The 19689-nt window shown below is 37.2% G+C and overlaps 3 protein-coding genes and 1 long non-coding RNA gene across 5 annotated transcripts in view; 2 read left to right on the top strand and 2 right to left on the bottom strand.

The window, feature by feature from the left end:
- LOC139133990 (probable thiopurine S-methyltransferase) overlaps nt 1-15840 on the bottom strand; it is a 32912-nt gene extending 17072 nt beyond the window's left edge. For both annotated transcript variants that reach the window (XM_070700821.1, XM_070700820.1), the window contains exon 1: nt 15710-15840. The gene's annotated coding sequence lies outside the window, so the exon portion shown is untranslated. The remainder of the gene's footprint in view (nt 1-15709) is intronic.
- On the top strand, nt 2852-9237 carry LOC139133987 (uncharacterized). Its single transcript, XM_070700816.1, has 2 exons — nt 2852-5941; nt 8091-9237. Exon 1 carries the CDS (start codon nt 3403-3405, stop codon nt 5935-5937), a length of 2535 nt encoding a protein of 844 aa, XP_070556917.1. The 5' UTR covers nt 2852-3402; the 3' UTR covers nt 5938-5941; nt 8091-9237.
- On the bottom strand, nt 6469-13911 carry LOC139133988 (uncharacterized). The gene is made up of 9 exons (XM_070700817.1): nt 13779-13911; nt 12154-13197; nt 11340-11467; nt 10977-11083; nt 10515-10611; nt 9916-10081; nt 9205-9349; nt 7869-8117; nt 6469-7415 (listed from the first exon to the last, which is right to left on the bottom strand). The coding sequence occupies exons 1-9, from the start codon at nt 13811-13813 to the stop codon at nt 6936-6938; spliced, it is 2451 nt and encodes an 816-aa protein (XP_070556918.1). The 5' UTR covers nt 13814-13911; the 3' UTR covers nt 6469-6935.
- On the top strand, nt 14756-19180 carry LOC139133992 (uncharacterized). Its single transcript, XR_011552690.1, has 3 exons — nt 14756-15759; nt 17818-17936; nt 18110-19180. It is a non-coding gene; the product is annotated as an uncharacterized lncRNA (long non-coding RNA).
- Nucleotides 19181-19689: the final 509 nt, after the last annotated feature.

Below are 19689 nucleotides of genomic sequence, written 5' to 3' on the forward strand. Positions count from 1 at the left end.
TAACAAAGTCACTGGCGAATTACATAGGGATATAGCAATATGCCTCGCAATATAGCTGGGTACTTTGCTAATTAGGTGTCCAGTTTCCACTCGCGCTCGCTGTAAATGTGCTTTCATGTATTCCGCGTACATATCATGTACAAGATAACATCACTGGGTCGGTTGGCGAGAACGGGCCCATGACAAGTTTCGTGTGGGTACCACGCATCATGGATTATATTGATTCCGAATCTTCAATGATTAGTTGTTTGATGAAAGTCGAACTATGCTGTATAATACTCTAATAGTCGTCTTATTTCATTAACGGTCGGACAAAGAGAAGTCGTGGTGAGTTTTATGTCAAGCGTGGAATCACAGTTGGCAGCACAGTAGGGGTGCTAGGAAGCCTTCAGTTATTAATATGTATGTATGTATGTGTGTGTATGTATGTATGCATGTATGTATGTATGCAAGCATGCATGTATGTGTGTATGTGTGTGTATGTATGTATGTAATTATGCAAGCATGCATGTATGTGTGTATGTGTGTGTATGTATGTATGTATGTATGTATGTATGTATGTATGTATGCAAGCATGCATGTATGTGTGTATGTGTGTGTATGTATGTATGTATGTATGTATGTATGTATGTATGTATGTATGTACGTATGTATGTATGTGTGTGTGTGTATGTATGTATGTATGTATGTGTGTATGTATGTGTGTATGTATATATGTATGTATGAAGGTATGTATGTACGTACGTATGTATGCATGTATGTATGTATGTATGTATGTATGTATGTATGTATGTATGTATGTATGTATGTATGTGTGCATATATTATTTTATCTTTACTCTAGTTTTTTTTTTACCTTAGTGTTTGTGTAAAACAGGTATCTTGAAAATGAGGTATAGTGAAATATGTTTTTGTGGGGATGGGGAGGGAATTGTGAAATGAGAAATTCTGCATGTAAGTTTACATTCTTATACCAGTGTCAGTGCTGTAGATAGTCAGTTACTGGTCAAAATGCCTTGCTGAACTACACAGATTAATCTTGACTTGAAACAGAAGGACAAGCCATGGTTACATGCAGATTATATTCTCAGCCTATCACTATTCTCTCCAGTCCATTATTTAAGTGTTACAAACTGTTATTCAAAATTGCATGCAGTTACATTTTCAGTGTTTTTGTTACCTGATGATAGGTCAATGTATGTATTTTGAAGCATTTTCAAATTGATTGCTTTCAAAAGTGTCAATAAGACTTCCTGATATAATTGTATTTATGTTGTAAAATAGTTATATTGGCCTATCACAAATATTCAAGCATGCTGCATGACTTTTTACCAAAAAAGTGTAGTTCTGATAACTTGCTTTTCAAATAAAGGGTGCCTAGGGCTTCATTTGTTCATTTATATTTCTCAGTATTTACAGCAATCCAAAACATGAATTTTCCTCCGATTTTATTTCTATCGTGTATTCTTGTTCCCCACAACATTTTTTCTCACTACAAAGATTTACCTCCAGCATAATGTCTGATACATATTCTTGTATATTAATTACAATAAAGTAATTGCTGAGAAACATTACATTGACAGTGATGATACACTGAACAAATTCGATTTTTTTCACTTCAAGATCTGTACTGTGCATTTTCAGTCATGATCAGAATGTCAATGAGTGACATCAATGAGTGAGTTACAATCATGCTATGGAGATGACACAAGTTCAGTTAAATTTGCTAAATTATGTGCACGGTAAATGCCAGTACATGGCTTGCAAAAGACTAGGGTTACCAAAAATGTAATGCTATGTTTGGTGACATGTATGACTATGATACTTGAAAATCTTGCATTTTCTAGCTCTACTTTGACACTCTTCTCACAGCCTGTACTCAAAATTTAAGACCAAAACAAGTTAGTACATGTATTTTAAAACTGATTTTACTTACAGTATTCATCATATTTTCCTCTACAATCTTTCGGCAGTTACCTTTGGCCCCGTAAGGTTTTCGTTTGGCTGAAAAGCTATGGTACACCTGGTTATGTGAACTACGCAGTTACGTTGTTCATATTCAATTAAATTTTCAAGGATGATCTCAGATTGTTGCATAAGCTAAACATGTGAAGTCTTTCAGTGTGAGAATTTGATTCAACAAGTAAACTTCATTTTCACTGTAATTATTAACAGAAAACTTGATTTTTCTAGTCCTCTTGTGTTAACTGGATGACAAACAGTACAGACAACAAAAATTGCAAAAAATTGTAGATGATGTCATTTGTGGTCTGGGGTCGAATGTCAGAGTAATAGGTAATCATAACATTATAGCAGACATCCATCCCCACTTTGAAGTTTCATTCAGGCAGAGGCCTATATTTATATAAAAATAATTTGTTTGTTAAGCATATGTGACAATCTTAGAAAGTCCTTGATGTTCAGTATATTCTATTCATTTGTTTAATTGCCTGTCATACCCATTTCAAGTGTTCACATTTGTTGATAAATAATTTTAAACAATGTTCAGCTGTATTTCAGCCTAAGATTTCATGGTTAGTAATTTCAAACTTAACTGGTCCTTAAATGTGTGTGAGCAGAAGCCTATTCCTGTTTTTATAGAAATTTATGAAGGTATTGTCCTCAAAAAAAACTTCAGAATAACAGGAAATCAGTCTAACAGTCTAAAGTAACATATATGGCTTTTTTGAAACTGTAGAAGAATGCAACTGTGTACTCACAAATTTCAAACAAACTTGCTCAATTTTGTTTTATGTATTGAATTGTGTCATGAAATGTAGTTTGCAATGATTATTCTCAACCATGCATACTTGATGACCAGTTAGTTGCATATTTATTATTTTTAACTTAAATTGTTCACCAGGACTTGCTGTTGTATGAAGTTTTATTTGATATAAATGATGGAGTTCAGTTCCTGCCATTCATTTCTGAAAATCGCTGTAATTACTCTAAAAGCTATACAAGGGGAAAATGTATAGGATTGTTAAAATCCTCCCCCTCCCCCAAAATATGTGCATATATAACTGACTATCATGTTCTTCTGTTTGTGTATTTCCTCCTGTCAAATAGCTTGTCCCAAGAACAGCGAAAAGCCCTTGACTTGGTATGTGCAGGACATAATCTTCTGATAAGTGGGCCAGCTGGTAGTGGGAAAAGCCATGTTGTTAAGAAGATTTATGAGCATTTGTCAGCTGCTCATGGAAGGAATAGTATTCAAATAGTATGCCCTTCTGGTGCTGCCTGTAGTGTATATGAAGATCTCCATGCAAGAGCTGAAACCGTTCACAGCTACTTTGGTCTTGGCCTAGCAGACAAGGCGATACATGCATTAGTCACCAATACAAAGGAGGTGGTTGCAAAAAGATTGCAAGATGTCAAGGTCATCATTGTTGATGAAATATCAATGTTAAGCTCTAGAATTTTTGATATCATATGTATTATTGCACAGTCTTGTAGAGGAAATAGTCTGCCATTTGGAGGAATACAAGTCGTTGGTGTTGGTGATTTTTATCAACTCCCTCCTGTTCCAGACTACAATGATCCAGGCCAATATGCATTTCAATCGGAGCTGTGGTCATCCACATTTAAGCACTCAGTACTACTGAAGACTGTGTTTAGACAGCAGGGGCAAGGTCAGCTTCTTCAAGCTTTGAACAGCATAAGAATTGGACAATGTGATCAAACAACTGAACAGTTCTTGAAATCATTAAGGAGACCTTTACCAAACCAAACATCTTCACAAGCAGTGCACATTTACTTCACAAACATTGATGTTAACTACCATAACATGTGTGAACTGGACAAAATGCCAGGTCAGTGTCACGTGTTTAAGGCAGTGGATGATGGCAACAGACATGAAGTAGAAAAAGCTTGTGTTGCTCCCAAGATCTTGCAACTTAAACAGGGTGCACCCGTGATGCTGCTATATAACTTATCAAAGGACTTGCACAATGGCAGCATTGGCACCTTTGAAGGGACTGATGAAAATGGGAATCCACTTGTATCATTTCAAAGCAGGGGAATGGAATGCAGTGTACCACACAGAATTTGGACCATCAAAAATGAGGATGGACTTGAAATAGGAAGACGCCAGCAATATCCCCTCAAGCTCTGCTGGGCGGTGACTTCACACAAATCCCAGGGACAGACACTACCTGCTGTGATTATTCATGCTGGCAGTGAGTTTGTGAGCGGCCAGTTATATGTTGCTTTGTCAAGAGCAAAATCACCAGATAATGTACAGCTAACTAGTTTCTCACCAGAGAGAATGCTGCCAGTAAATGAAACTGTGACTTTGTTTTACAGCAATCTCACCACAGATGAAGATATTCCCATACAGTTCTCATGTTGCAAAGAAGATCAGTCTGACATTGTCAGAGTAATAATGGGAGAAACAAATGAAGTTGATGATCGTGACGAGGATACATTAGTACGAGACCTGTATGGAGGGGAGGATGAAGATGAGCAAACTACAGTGGTAGATCTTCGAGATGTCTTTGCAAACATGGAAAGAAGAGGAAAAGAATTAGAAGACTTACCATGTGATTTCAGTACATCAGACTTTTTAAACAGTCTTAAAGATAACTCACCATATGCTGAAGAAATGAACACACTCTCCTGGGAAATCAATTCACTTATTGATGAACTACATCTGGAAGCAAATCAGGAATCACTCTCATTGTTCATAAGAATTCAGTGGTTAAAAGTGTATGTTGAAACCAAGAAAAACATTGAAACAAGTGACAAGCTGAGAATGAAGAGGACTGAATTTACAAATATGGCAGGCAATGTGCACAGATTGCTGAATGAAGAGAGTCTGAGGAAGGAAGCTGCCTTGCTGTTCAAAATTTCTGAATCAGAAATGGTCACTGCACACTACACACTTCTCACAAACATGATGATAAAAATACATGATTTACAAATGCATCATCTTGCTACAAGAATCACAAGCACAACACCACAGGAAGCACCAGAGATCCTCAACGTTGATAGTATGGGAAGTGATGGAAAAGGGAAGATAAGATATGTTGCAGGATGGACAGTGAAGAAGGAGTTAGAGAAAAGTAGGAAGTATATACGGACCTGTGTATCATCTGCAGACAGAAAAGTACGCGACAACACTAGAGTTGAATACCAGTGTAAGCAAGCTCTGGATTACCTCACCGTACCCGAAAGTGTAATTCATAGAGACAGTAACTACCCAGAAACCCTAAAGGTTATTGATTGCCGTCAATACGCCAAACACGGTTTAATACATGTTACTGACAATACATATTTATTTTTTCTTAACCTGGAGCAACAGCGAATTAAACTCATGAACATTCACAACTTCAAGCAACAGGCAGAGTTTCTGGTGCAAAATGTGCAAGAACAACTACTCCAGAACAGTGACCTGTATAATCAGTTTGAAACTACATATATTGCAAGTCAGGATAACACCTTCAGTGAAGAAACCATCCAGCAAGTGTTTGCAAGACTTATCACACGATACGTGCGTATGGGTGCTGGGCAGTTTTTGAAGGACTTCAGAAGAGAGTGGCAAATAAAGAAGACAGAGGCACACAGGAAAAAAATCGCAATAAGGACAGGAAAAAAAAGAAAAGCTGAAGCCAAGATTCCCCTTGATGAAATCATACAGGACAGAACACCAGGCAGGATCAAATCACACCACCAGCTCCATACTATGATTTCGCATCATGCTGATATCTTCGCAACACCCATATACAAAAAGGAAGAACTGATGCAATTAGCTGAGGCGTATGACATTATTGTGCCGAGCAAGATCGTCAAGCAAGAGTTATCACGGCTCTTGAAAGAGAAGATTGATGAAGTTCACTGTATCCCTAATGCGTGGGTGTTTGATAGATTCAATGTGCAGCCAATGGACAAGGACAGCGAGACCTCTGGCCGGATAGTAATGAGACTACAGAGATCCTAGTATGGTAAGTACTTATAATAAAACATCTTTTTAATTCTCTCTGTGCAATTGAGTCATCTATTCATTTACTTTTTCCAAAAAATAAGATCTCAGTATAAAAGTAAAAACTTTTGTACTTTCAAATAATTTCAGCATCCCTTTTGAAAATAGAAGATAAAGACAAATTAAATGTCTGTCCTTCATTTTACACCAAACTAAATTGTAAAGTACAGGGATTGCTGCCATGGCTTTCAAAATTACTGCTAAATGACATCATGGCAGGGGAAAGCTACTGGATTAAGTTGTTTTTGCAACAGTACTTGACTAAGGCTTCTCGCATTTTCCATAATCTAAATCTACCATTAGACTACAAATAAAAACAGTATTGCAATCACAAATATTTAAGATATCAGACGCTTTGGCTGTAGCATTTCCATTTATATCTTTTGTGTACGTTCTCTGTGTGAATACAATGTAAGTGGCGCACCAAAAATCATACATACCTTGTTTGAATTTGAACTTAGAAAGCAAAAAATAAACCAGACCCCTAATCAATTAATCAAAAAAAGTCATTTTATTTCAAATTTCAAATTCTTATGAATATATCACCAAATTCAAGTCACAGATCGACAGTAGAGCGTGTGTCTGTGGTACATGTATAATGTACAGTAAAACTCGAGTTTACCACACGCTTCATACGAAGTGTAATACAAAGAATAATGACTTAGACCTATCCATAAAATGAAACTATGACCAAAACATCTAACAGACTTAAAATAGTTACTTTGCTTTAAAATTGCTCAGCCTGATACAATATAATTCACCATAATTGACAATGATTGTACAGCTTAGAGTGTAATGAATTGACTTGCAAATCAACCTCTCAAGTAACTCATGAAAAGTACCTGTATGCAGATGAAAAAAAAATTTCCAGTAGTCATGTTTACATAATATCCAACATGAATGTGTAATACAGTCCTTGTGAAAATTGAAGGGAATCTGTGTCAGCAATTCATAAATTAAAAGGTTACGCTAGCATTACCCTTTCTACTGATAGAGTTTTGTCCAAAGATTATAGTGTTTTGAGATTTACAGTACTTGTCATAGGTAGGGTTGTTGTTTTGACCATGGTGTGATCTAGCTTGACAAAATATATTTTCGACAACGTCTTGGTTCACAATGCCAGGCATTATTGTTGAACCTGGGAAGAGATCAAGTTTATACTTACACAGTTGTTCAAAGCCAATAATGTGTGATTGTAAATCAAAATAAAGCTTGCTGGAAATGAAGTGTGTAGGCTGTTCTGATTTATGCCATGTGTCAAGGTAAGTCAAAAAATTGCGTGAGTCTTTTAGCCTTGTGTCTGCAGTGTCTCTCACTGGATTTTTTATATCATTTACGAAAGATACAAGTTTGCTGGTGTGTGACAGTAGCTGTATTGACCCGTTCAGATAAGAGACATCCTCTCCTCTTCGTTCAATTAGAGATCTTTTGTAGGCCTGTATAATCAGAGAAAAGATTTGAGTTAGTGTAACAGAAATGATAACTATTATGCTCAGTAGATTTGACTTCAGCTGTCAGTACTGCTCTTGTTTTCAGTACAGCACAGTACAGTACAGTACATGGACTCGTGATGTTTGATATTACAAATAAATCACTCACAATAAACCATATTCATTAAATTTTTCTCCCCCTGCTCAACTGTAAACTCTATTTCCTCTTTTAGACCGTTTATACCATTTATGTTTGTTTATAGAGCTGCTAATGTAATACTTGAACTCTAGTAATAAAGACAACAAATGTCTAATGCTCTTGACATTGAAATTAGTTCTACTCAATTTCTCACTGCTTATGTCTAAGACATTCATTGAATATATAACCATGTTTGTGATACACTTCTCCAAGGTTCATTGACATTTTTGGTAAAATAGGGGAATTAATGTATGCATCACCTGCATAGCGAACAGCATTTTTCTATCCAGCACGTCTTCTGCCAGGTGGTTCCTCATTTTCGACTTTGCATTTAGGTCAAAATGTTCCTCTGTTAGCCGTTCATGCACCACAATGGAGTTTGCCCTTTGATCCTCTGTGTAAGTATTGTACCAGTGGTTCCATACTATCTCATGGCCGTTGTACTTTAATACAGATTTCCCTGTTCTTCTGCTTTTTTCAAGGTTGTTCCTGATTTTTTTAATGTTATGCTGCAGTAACAAAGGACAAAACAACAACTGTTAAAATGGATCGAAGGGGAGGAGCTCAGGACATTATCTGCTGATTGATCAGTGCCACAAGGATAAGCTTAGTTAATAGTTTAGCAGCATCCTTTCGAGATTCAACCATGTGTGGAAAAGACATTCATAAAAACTCTCAGAGAAGTAAATATACTATCGATTGTGAAAGCCGATAACTAAACACCTGGCTTGCTGATGCACATGAAGCTCACACAGGAAGTCTGTTTTTTGTCTGCATATTTAAGATAAACGACTGAAATGAAACAAATGCCAAATGTCAGATCTTAAGGCATCATCTTGTTGAAACTATCATCTGACCTACAAAATCCTTTGATCAAAATTAATGGCTAGATTGTGACATTGAACATTTATAAAGATTAGTGCATGGCAACGATAGAATAACATTGTTGTATTGAATGCTTTGGCTGTGCTATACTTTATTTCAATTTTTAAACCTGTCTCTATTGTACTCTAAAAGATCGCAATCACCGTTTTTGTGGGTATAATTGTTGCCAATACAGAGTCCTCAGCTGTGCACAACATATAAGGTTGGCCAGCTACTCATCTTGTTGCAGGGTATTGCTAGAACCTCAAATGTGAAAATTTCTCTTGGTGAAGATTTCTTGGTTTACTGGCATGAACATGTACTTCAGTGGTTGACTATACATTTGTCATTGAAAGATTTTGTGAAAAATATTGTTGCTGTACAGTAGCTGTGACATTGTGTTTTTTTTGCGATAATCACTTCTGTGTAATATAATCATATTTCAGTGTCATAAACTAGAGTTTCTTGTTAACAACGGAAAAAATCATGGACATTGGAGATGAATCATAGACACTTGTGTGTAGCAGCGTGAGTGTGGTCACCATTTTTTCCGTAAGCAATTATCCATGTCATTTCATGTACACAGATTATGTTCACAAGAAAAGTACTACTTTTATGATCATGCAGAGGTAGATATGAATCAGAATGTGTAGTTCATATAAATTCCAAAATTTTCTGAAAGTGCACAAAATACAACCATATTTTCATATTATGTACAGAAAAAATACTTACCTTTGGATCCATAATAAATATCATTTTGCCTCCAGTTAGAGGATTTCTTGTTGTGAAATTACTATCCCTTGGTGTTGTTTCTTTGAAATGGAGGTTGATGAAGCCACGATTACTCTCACCCCCATCACAGCAAGACCAGTACACACTGAAAAAAAAATTCCTCGGGTCAGATATGATTTACTAAATCCGTGTATTTCAGAAAATTTGGCGTTGATTTGTAGAGTCGTGGATATCTACATATATGTGATATCAATGGCCAATGGCACAACAAACCTGCAACTTTTTCAAAATAGTTTCATATATTCTTTTCTATACAAAGAAGAATTTGATAATATGCAATTCAATTCAACAATGTTGGGGACTAAGTGTTTTGCCTATCAACAAAACAAATCTTGAGTACTGCTAGTATTGCCAATCAAAATGTAAGTCAGCTCTGAAAATCCAGATTCTCTCATACAAAGAAAACTTTGTTTACTAATATGCATCTTTTATATATAACCTGTGTTAACAGGTCGCACACAAGGTCTTTCAACTTGCTGTGTGGAAAATAACAGGAAACCATATTTGATATTTAGAACTCAAAAGTTACTGCTGTTTGTCTATTTCAGTCTCTCTATGAACTCTTAATCAAAATAAAATTGAATACAGTATTTTGTTGACTTTTCTGGCAAACTATCACCACTTTTTAACTTTGTAATCTGCAATACTCACTGGAAACCAGCTTTCAGAAGCATTTGCACACCATCCCAGAAGACTCTGTATAGAATTGCTGGGGAGCATTCTTTCGTTGGAAAATGGGCGACAGGATATCTAAATCCACCATCTCCAATAAACACAAACTGAAGTACGTGCGTAGCAGTCTGTACATTGATTTCACCTACAACGAAAATACCAGGACATTTCTACATTATTTTGAATGCCTGAATACATTAACAGGTACAGCAAGCAGCTAGTTTTGCTAGTATCATCACAGTCATTGTTTTGTATTGGTGTTGCATCATATTGGCTTCGATGTCAGCACCAGACAGCACTTCATACAGTCTAGTGTTGCAGATTTGTAACAATATACTAGCTCTACTGATTGTGACCTATAAGAAAGAATTATGACAAAGCATTTAAGAGATCAAAACCTATTTCATCTGATGAAAGAAGCACATATACATGTAATTGTCTCACCATCTGTACTGAAGATTACCACATGGGACACCACAAATATTTGTGTGTAGACCAACATGGTTCGCAGACTGTGAAGGAAGCAATGTACAGTGTATACGAGTTTGTGCTTTTGTAAGTGTGTCAGTGTTTGTTACCTTTCATCAGGTGATCCAAATCCTCTGCAGCATCGCCCAGTGACACTACACCGACTAATTTAGACTTTCCTTGACTCTTAATAAGTTGCAAGTCAGACTGAAAAGGAAAAAATCATATTAAGTATTTTTGGTTGAAAGTATCCATAATGGCCTAGAAAAAAGACATGTTATTTTAAGAAAAATTAGTAAAAACAGTGTCTTCATAATGGTCAGCAGCTTTGTTTCTATTGAGATGGACTCCTAAATATCTCCGGTATCAATTGATCAATCTGGAAAATAAATTCTAAAACACAGGAACTTATATCAATTAAAGGAATTGGTTACAATATATGGGGTATCGTTGAGGTATTTTTCAGGTAACCTTGGAGTCCCACCTTCGTTAGATCTATTGTGGCAGGAAATCAATCCATAAATGCAATGATTTTGACACATTTCTTTGTACAATATCCATATGTTTTTCACCTGAATTGCCATTTCGTCGAAACACAGGCCTCCATATCTATCAACATCCTTCAGCCCTTTATCATCAGCTGCTCTTTTCAGGTCTTGCATAGATGCAAAAGTCCAACCTGCAAATTAATTTGATTATAAGATTATACCATTCACTACGACATATTTTTTCAACTATACCTATGAATGCCAAGATGTACAATGTATCTTGTCGCCTCGGACACTTCTCTATAATATTTTTTTATGACAAAACTCTTATTAAAATTTGTGATGTTATTTTGGCATTTTGATAATTGCAAATGTAAAGGAAGGGAGGGATGCCATATCTCATGCAAAAAGTCAATGCACATAAGTGTTTAATAATGATTAGCTTACCTGGTTCCTGTGGGTTTTTATTTTTCTTGTAGACAAGGGTTCTCTTACTCGGCAAAATTAATACTTTGGCAAGTTCGTCATAAGCATGGGGGCTCCTGGAGTATATACTCAAACATAAACGAATGATTCTGCAATATAAAGGAGAGATTCATTGATTTGTGTAATTTCTTTGACATTCAAAATTTTTCATTTATGTATGCATGTATATTTGCTTTGCTTTGGGTTCTCTGGAGAAGAGAGGGATGAAGAGTTCATGGATTAAGACCTCTGCATTTTCTTAATTTGCATTAAACATTTTGGAACTGCATTTTGTATTTCTTCACAATGACCTTGCATAAACAAATAAACAAGTTTTACTGCTTGCCAGAAACTAGAATGTCTTGTTGGCTGGCTGTTCAATCCCAATAGAATACCACAAATATTCCTCTTAAGGTAATATGCACCTCAAAAGTGAAAGACTTACACTTGTGCTCAAACTTTCCTCCATGAAATGTTCAACCATTCTCTTACCAAAGCAAGAATAAAAATCAGGGGTCACCGTGCAAACTTTGGTGTTAGAGAGACAAATTACTTGCAATTTCTCGATATTTGAAATTCAAAATGGCGGCCATCTCTGTGTTAACTTTCTGGGGAAAAATAAATTTTTCAATTTTCAAAAAACTAAGACGGTGAAAACTTTTCTTTTGTCAAGAGCTTCAGTTTGTGCCCCCACTAGTGGTAGGTCAGAAGAGAACAGCAATTTATTATAGCGAGAGAAATGTCTGGCATACAGGTACTCAAGCTGTAAATCAAAGGCACATGTATCACAACTCACCGGGGATGCCACCGATATGCATTCACACTCTTTTGTTTCAAACATTGTTTCTGCTGTTGCAACAAGATCTTCATGTCACTCCCTAGCCGCTTTTCATCAATTAACTGGAGCATCTTTTTGAAATCTTCATGATCTTCAGTACCAAATTCTATCATCTCATCATGTAGTTTCTTCCTCAGGTACTTTTCTCTTGCTTCTGCATTTCTCCTTAATCTCTTTTCTTCTTTGATTTTGTCCATTAGCTCTTCCCTATCCATTGATTCCATATTCCTTTTGGTGTTGTTCGAGTCAATATCATGCAATGCACGCTTTGCATGAAGTCGCCTCTTTAAGTAATGGCATTTTGTGCAGTACGTTGAAAAGTTTTTGCAGAACAACTCGCAGTCACTGCTTCGTAACCGTAGTATTTCCTTCTCTGATGTCTTCCACACTTCTGTTTTGATAAATTTCATACCTGAGTGCTCATGCCACTCAATCCCAGGACACAGGGCAGTGTTACAAACCATTGTTAGCAGAGCATTTATATTTTGAGAAGTAATACCTTCAGCTGAGAAAAATTCTGATGCTTGAAAGCCAATGTCATCCAAATTAATCGAATGACTACCATACTTCACAACTACAGATAAGTTATCTCCGTTCCTACGGATGTGGACTTCTGTCAGAATTCTACAAGAATTCACAGTATCTTCGTTTGTTGACATTTTGATCCAAGCCACACAGTCCTCATTTATTGATGCTACACTCCAACCAGATGGACTGTAATATTTTAGTCGATTCCATGTCATATAATGCATATCTGGTGATGAACTGTCCTTGTTGATCTTACTAAGGTTGGTGTATATTCTTGTCCGTTGTTTAGTGTGAGGAATGAAACGCCTTTTGATACTTATTTGATCAGCCCATATTTCTCGTATGAAACTGCCAACTCTGTTCTCTTGTCTGACACTTTGAAGGTTAGAATGTTGGGTTGCCCATTCTATGTGCTGTGTGATATCCTTCAGAGTTGTTTCTTCACCCGGTACAACATGGTAGTTGTTTATCAACCTATGGAGAAAGAAGAAAATTTTAATTCAATACAAAAATATCAAATATTGCGCAGTTTGAAATAAGATTGTATTCATCGCCATTCCATTAATAAGTTTATATTTTATCTCAGGTCAATTGCATACTCCAGTTTTTTCTTTTTTGAAATTGTTTATATGAATACTAAACATGGGTTTAAAAGAACAGTGTACAAAGTAAAATATCCGTTGTGATGTGCACTCGTTGTCCATATCCAGTACACGTAATTCGATTGACATATTGAACTTTATCAGTACATACTAAAGCCATGGTAGCTTACTACTACCTCCATGCTTTCACCCTCCATTTTCAAACTAATGAGCAAAATAATGAAACCGCCAAGATTAAACAATTCAACATACCATAGAAAATATCTGGAAGAAGAGAAGAATGAAATAATCTAATCACTGTTATTACGATAGTTTATTTTATTTGGCGATACATCAATACACTGTCGAAAATGGCCAGGGCTTCGCAAGGTTCACGGGGAGTCGCTCGCTCGGGAGATACATCGCTTGCAAGTTGTACTTCTATGTCTGTTTGATATTTAAAAAAACACTTACCACAGCCTTGTCTGGAAACTTAGTGAATCGGTCATTGCAGATAGCAGAGGCACCGCTTGACTATAAGTACAATCAGAATGTTAAACCGGCATTCGGCTTGCCAGTGTACGCTTCCTGGTTCCAGTGTTTACTGTTTTGAATGTTTAACCGTTGGGCATCCCCAGGCTTGTACGGTAGTCAGAAGGAAAGCAATCCTCCAACTTATTAGATGAAATTTTTGCGTTTAAATTGAAAGGAAGTTATTATTTTGATAACATTATATTGAATTTCACTCTGAAATACCCTTTATGTAAGCACTTTATAGTCGTACAAGAGGTAAACACCGGCACAAAGTTAACACGATGCTCTGAGCTTGGGACGAGGCTGGCAGTGGTTGTCGGTTCATTAGTCGACCGACTCAGCCAAAACGCGGTACGCGATTGGTCCATTTACGATTTCAGAGGACTGGCGTAACTCAACGGAACATAGCGACCCGGGCCATTTAAAATCTTCACATAGAAGAGCAGAAACGGCAAGAAATGGTATTGGTACGGCTTTAGAAATCGCCGGAAAATTGCTTTTTTTCTGATCGCACAGTCATTCTACATGGTGAACATGTGAGCCCAATTCACGTCCTTCCCAACTGGTATGGATTTTTACTCATTTACGGTGCGATGGTCATTTAATGTGCGGTAGGAAAAATTGTATCGCCGCTCATGCCATGGCGTTGGCGGCCATGAAGTCACATCCCTTGTGTGAGTATAGGGAAGAGTGATACCGCCGTGGTAGAATGTGTGGCATGAGCGGTTCAGTCAATTATTTCAGTCTCTTACACACACACACACACACACACACACACACACACACACACACACACATATATATATATATATATATATATATATATATATAATAGATAGATAGATAGAGAGAGAGATATAGAGAGAGATATAGAGAGAGATAGATAGAATATAAATATGAATAGATGTTTATCTGTTTGTATGTTTATTTATTCATGATATTGTTTGTTTATGTTTGTCTGTATGTTTGTTTGTTATTTATGTATTTGTATGCCTCTTTGTATGTTTGTATATTTTTTGTTTATTTATTTTTGTTGTTTATTTGTTTGTTTGTTTGTTTGTTCTTCCTGGCTCCCCTGTGGTCCAGGCAGCTGAATGCTCCCCAAAATCTGCAAAATCAACGGACCCGTGCGAGCGGAGGATGTATATTCAGGACTCAGCTCCCATCAGACCAGGGAGGGAATTACACGAGTTCGGAAGAGCAAGAAGATAGCACCATGCCATGTGCTATGTGGGCTGGAGGAAAACCCAAGACAGAAAAAGCACAGTCTAGGTTATTTATGCACGCTTATAATTGTTAGGTAGAATGTCCCACCCTCGGGGGGGGACACTGTCACAATAATATATACCACACTATCAACCCGTAGTGCGTAATGTCTTTTTTGACTTGTAATTTTGTAGAAAATAAAGAGTATTTGGGCAAAGTGTAGAATTTTAACCTTGGTTTAACTGAAAATTGTAGGTACCTCCATGATTGAACCGATCAAGGTACGGTCCGAACACAAGCTCTGCGTTCCATGCTGTCACTGTGTTCCAGGCGTCCCCAGCATTGTACGGCCTCCCTCAGTATGGTGGGAGGCGTACAACACCTGAAACACACAGCAGGATCGTACCCATGGCTAACCGTATTCCAGCTGCAGTACTGTTGCTCGAGAGTTTGCCTGGGTATTTGGGTCGGACGTTTGTCATCTGACCCGAATAAAATACCCAGGCAAAACCTCGAGCTATGTACAGTTACTACTACTGCAGCTAATCGTACACACATTGCAGGCTGTACCAAATATATTTGGGTGTCAGTGTCTCGCCCCTTCTCTCCACCCTGGGGCATGAATGTCATCTACTCTGTCAGCTGCACAAGCGATTGTGACCTACCTGTAGTAGAATACAGAACAGCACGTACCCTAAACGAACAACACGAGCAGGTAGATATCATAGTTTTGACCTGACTGACGAAAGTTCAGTAGCGCGAATTGTTTCCCCTAAATAACCACTTTACATCGTCAAGTAATGAATCAAATTTGAGTACTAAGGGACTGGTCAGTTTTCGGCCTGGGGGGGGGGGGGGGGGGGCGCGCGGTGGATTATTTTTTGCCGACGTCAAAAAGTGGCTGACCCCCCATTCCAAATTTTGAAAACAGGGTGACCCCCCTATTCCAAATTTCTAAAACAGGGTGACCCCCCCCCGGGCGCGACAAAGGTAAAACAAAAGATGGACATAAATTATATAATATATAAATATATATATATATATATTATATATATATATATATATATATATATTATATTTTACATTTTACATATATTTATATTTTAAATAGTCATTCTATGTTTTAGTGAAATTGTTGACATGTCAGTTGTAAGATAGGAATTTCAAAGTGTCAATCTTAAAGTTTAAATACAGTACATTTTGAATGAGCTGTATTTTGAATGAGCTGTGAATGTATTTCACACTTTTCTCGCTTAACCAGATGTCCTGAACTGTTGTACAGAAAGGATGTCAATCATTAATATCAAAGAGGAAAAAGCAGTGAATCAAAAACTTTGATGGGTGTTAAGACTTGCCAACCATCCAATTAAATCTACTGAGGAGCCATAGAGAGCTTTTTTAGCCAAATCTGATGTGTACAGTGTCTGAGAGGACCTTTTCTTGTGTAACATTGAAACCATAAAAGCACAGCTAATAATGACAAAAACTGCCTTTTTTAACTGTTATTTTGTTCATAAAAAAGCATCTTTCTACAGAAAACCTATGAAACAAAGGAAAATAATTGCATCAATGAGAAGGAAAGATATCTTGTCATTTTTCTATCTCTAAAATAAGTCACTGTATCAAATATATATTGTGAAATATTGTGCATGTTGCTTTCTCATACTGAATTCTCACAGAGAGAACAGAAAAGTATCAGGAATTTGTCATCCTTTTCATATGAAATGCAGATTTCATAATGGTACACTTTCACTTAGCAAACATCAAGATATCTCTGAAAGTATGGCGCCCGAAGGGCGCGCCAAAAAATATGAAACATCCTGATATCTCTGATATATATGCCTTGTATATTATTATTATTATTAAAGTCATGCACCTGAAGGGCATGCTGAAAGATGTATGATATATTAAAGTAATGAGCTTGAAGAGCACGCTGAAAAATATTGAACATACAGATATCTCTGATGTATGTATGCTTGATATGTTAAAGTTGGGCGTGCTGAAAAATATGACTGATTATTAAAGTTACGCGCCGAAGGGCGCGCCGAAAAATACAACTGAATGATGAATTTTGTGGCTGACACTAGCATTTTAGGCAATGATGAGCCTGTGTCAAAATTCAAAAACACACTGACCCCCCCTATTGGGCATTTCAAAAACATGGTGACCCCCCTATCACCAAAGTCAAAAACAGGGTGACCCCCCCATGAATCCACCCGCCCCCCAGGCTGAAGAAACTGACCAGTCCCTAACCGCTGTCAGTATGACACGAACGAGTTGGAAATGCAGGGTACCGTGTCAAAAAATACAGTTTGTTTGTGTGTGTGTGTGTGTGTGTGTGTGTGTGTGTGTGTGTATATATGTGTGTGTGTATATATATATATATCATATACATATAATAATTATATAAATATAATATGTGTGCGTGCGTGCGTGTGTGTGTGACTAGCTTGACCATTGAACACTCGTTTCTTGTGATTTTAAACGATATATATTATGAGCTGAGCAAGCATTGATAAGATATCCTGCGTTGTAAAATTTGTATAGGCATTACTAGCTCTGCATGGCAGGGCTGTGTGTTACAGGCGTTATACGGCCTCCGTATAACGCCGGTAACACACAGCCCCGGGCACACAGCCCTGCCATGCAGAGCTAAGGCATTACCCGCGAAAAGCTCACATACGTAAATTATAACTGCTAAAACTTTTAAAGCTTGCTTTTCGTTCCAGGCTTTCTCACTTGCATGAATTCCTTGACTTTCTTTGAATTCTAGAAGCATGTTACACATATTCAGCATATTGGAGGACAAGACGGGATCAACAAAAGAGAGAAAGAAATAGTAAATTGGCGATTCATCGACGCAGAGTTTGTCGTCATGAAAGACTAAAAAGAGTAAGGGAAGCTTTTTTATCTTCCCCTTTATCTTATCTGGCAATATTTCATTCATTTAATATGTGTCTGATATATTTTACTTCTGTACACTGTATAGTTTTATATAATATTTTGAGCAATAAGCGCATTTCTCTATCGTTCTAAAATAGTATACCACAACATTCATGTTACAGAAACTGAAATGTCGGGAAGAAGCCCTGCTGGAAATAGCAGACTGGCGTGAAAAAAAGAAAAACAAAGTCTGCATTTACCATACATGTCTTCTGAGGAAGAAGATGCTGAGGCAGCTACCCAGCAACCAAAAGGGGAGGCGGTCCACCTCCTCGTAAAGTAAGGAAACTACGATGGGAATGGAAAAATTAACCAGTTTTAAGAAGCACCTGGATAACATGTTTTTGAAGCATGCGTCACAGAGACGCCGTGCATCTTTAGCTAGTCTCACAAGATCTCAGCATTGTTTTTTCTACTAACACAATCATATATGAGGAGGCCCCCGTATGGGCCATTCAAGCTGAGTTTTCAGGCTCAGAAGATATGAAGTGATGAAGGAAACCTTGAACATTAGAGTTTTTAGCAGTTTGATTTGTATATTTACTTAGGACATGCAGTTAAGCTTTTCCAGTGCGCTATATCGTAATTTTAAGCAGTCTACAAACAATGCAGGCTGCGGTTGGCCTCTGTTGCACCATAGACGGTAGTTTCTCTACTGTCTATGGTTGCACTCGGAATTTATAATTATATTTTGCTACATTTCTGGTGCACGTGTAGTCCGCCTGAATGGAGCCGTGTGAACTGGGTTGTTACAACCACCAGGACAGTTTAGATAGTTTTTATGCCTCTGAAAGGAGAAACCTGGACTGTATTGTTGTTCTTGTTTATTCATTGATAAACTTCAAGTTTGTTGTTAGTATGTTGTATTCAAATTGGATGAAACACAAAGTTGAAGTGTGTCCCCCATGTTAAGCCCCACTAGCTGTATCTTTTAGCATTATTTTTATGATTTTTCTTTCAAACTAAAATAAGTTGGTGACAATGTAGTCATTTAGGTGTGTGTATGCACTTATTGTTAACTACCTGCTGGGGCTATATATGCAATTTTGAACAAGATAAAGATTACACTGCGATTAAATGTTTGCCCAAACATTAAATCACAGCCCCATGCAGAAAAGCTAAAACCCTTGATACTATGCATATCTGCACTGAAATCTTCATATAAACTGCACAGAGAAGTCCAATGTAATGCATAGGGGTGAATCTTTTCAACTGTGACATTGTATATTCTGATTCATTTGTAATATTACCAATTTTTGAAAATGGCTGGAAATCAAAATGACCGTTAAATTTGAATTTACGTGTCAAATGTTTCTGAAAGGAATGGTTTCCTAATGCAGTAAAAGCTCATATCTCTTCAGAGGGTAGATTTCAGAGAGGAGAGAATAGGTAGATAATTTGAGGTCAACAAATTTCAAGAGTTACAGCTAGTGGGGCCTTAACGATGCATTACTTTATTTCACCCCTAAATTGACTGATCCTTAGCTTCGCTTCACATAGAAAGAGCCCGGCAACAGGTTCAAAATAAGTGAATTAAGTTCTAGGCGGGGCGGGGGGGGGGGGAAACTAAGGGAATTAAGGTTTTTATCCTACAGTGAACTTTTGACGTCGTCCCTATGTGCTGCGGTTCTCAAAATATTTGAGTGGATGGACATCCTCACAAACGGACATACATATACCGTACATACATACAGACTGACGA

The sequence above is a fragment of the Ptychodera flava genome, chromosome 5 (genome assembly GCF_041260155.1).
Source record: "Ptychodera flava strain L36383 chromosome 5, AS_Pfla_20210202, whole genome shotgun sequence".
NCBI lineage: Eukaryota > Metazoa > Hemichordata > Enteropneusta > Ptychoderidae > Ptychodera > Ptychodera flava.

Coding starts and splice junctions, on each gene's coding strand:
- LOC139133987 (XM_070700816.1), top strand. CDS start 3,403: ATGTTAAGCTCTAGAATTTTTGATATCATATGTATTATTGCACAGTCT.
- LOC139133988 (XM_070700817.1), bottom strand. CDS start 13,813: ATGACCGATTCACTAAGTTTCCAGACAAGGCTGTG. Junction 11,084..11,339: donor TAAAAACCCACAGGAACCAG/GTAAGCTAATCA, acceptor ATTAATTTGCAG/GTTGGACTTTTGCATCTATG. Junction 10,612..10,976: donor TCGACGAAATGGCAATTCAG/GTGAAAAACATA, acceptor TTTCCTTTTCAG/TCTGACTTGCAACTTATTAA.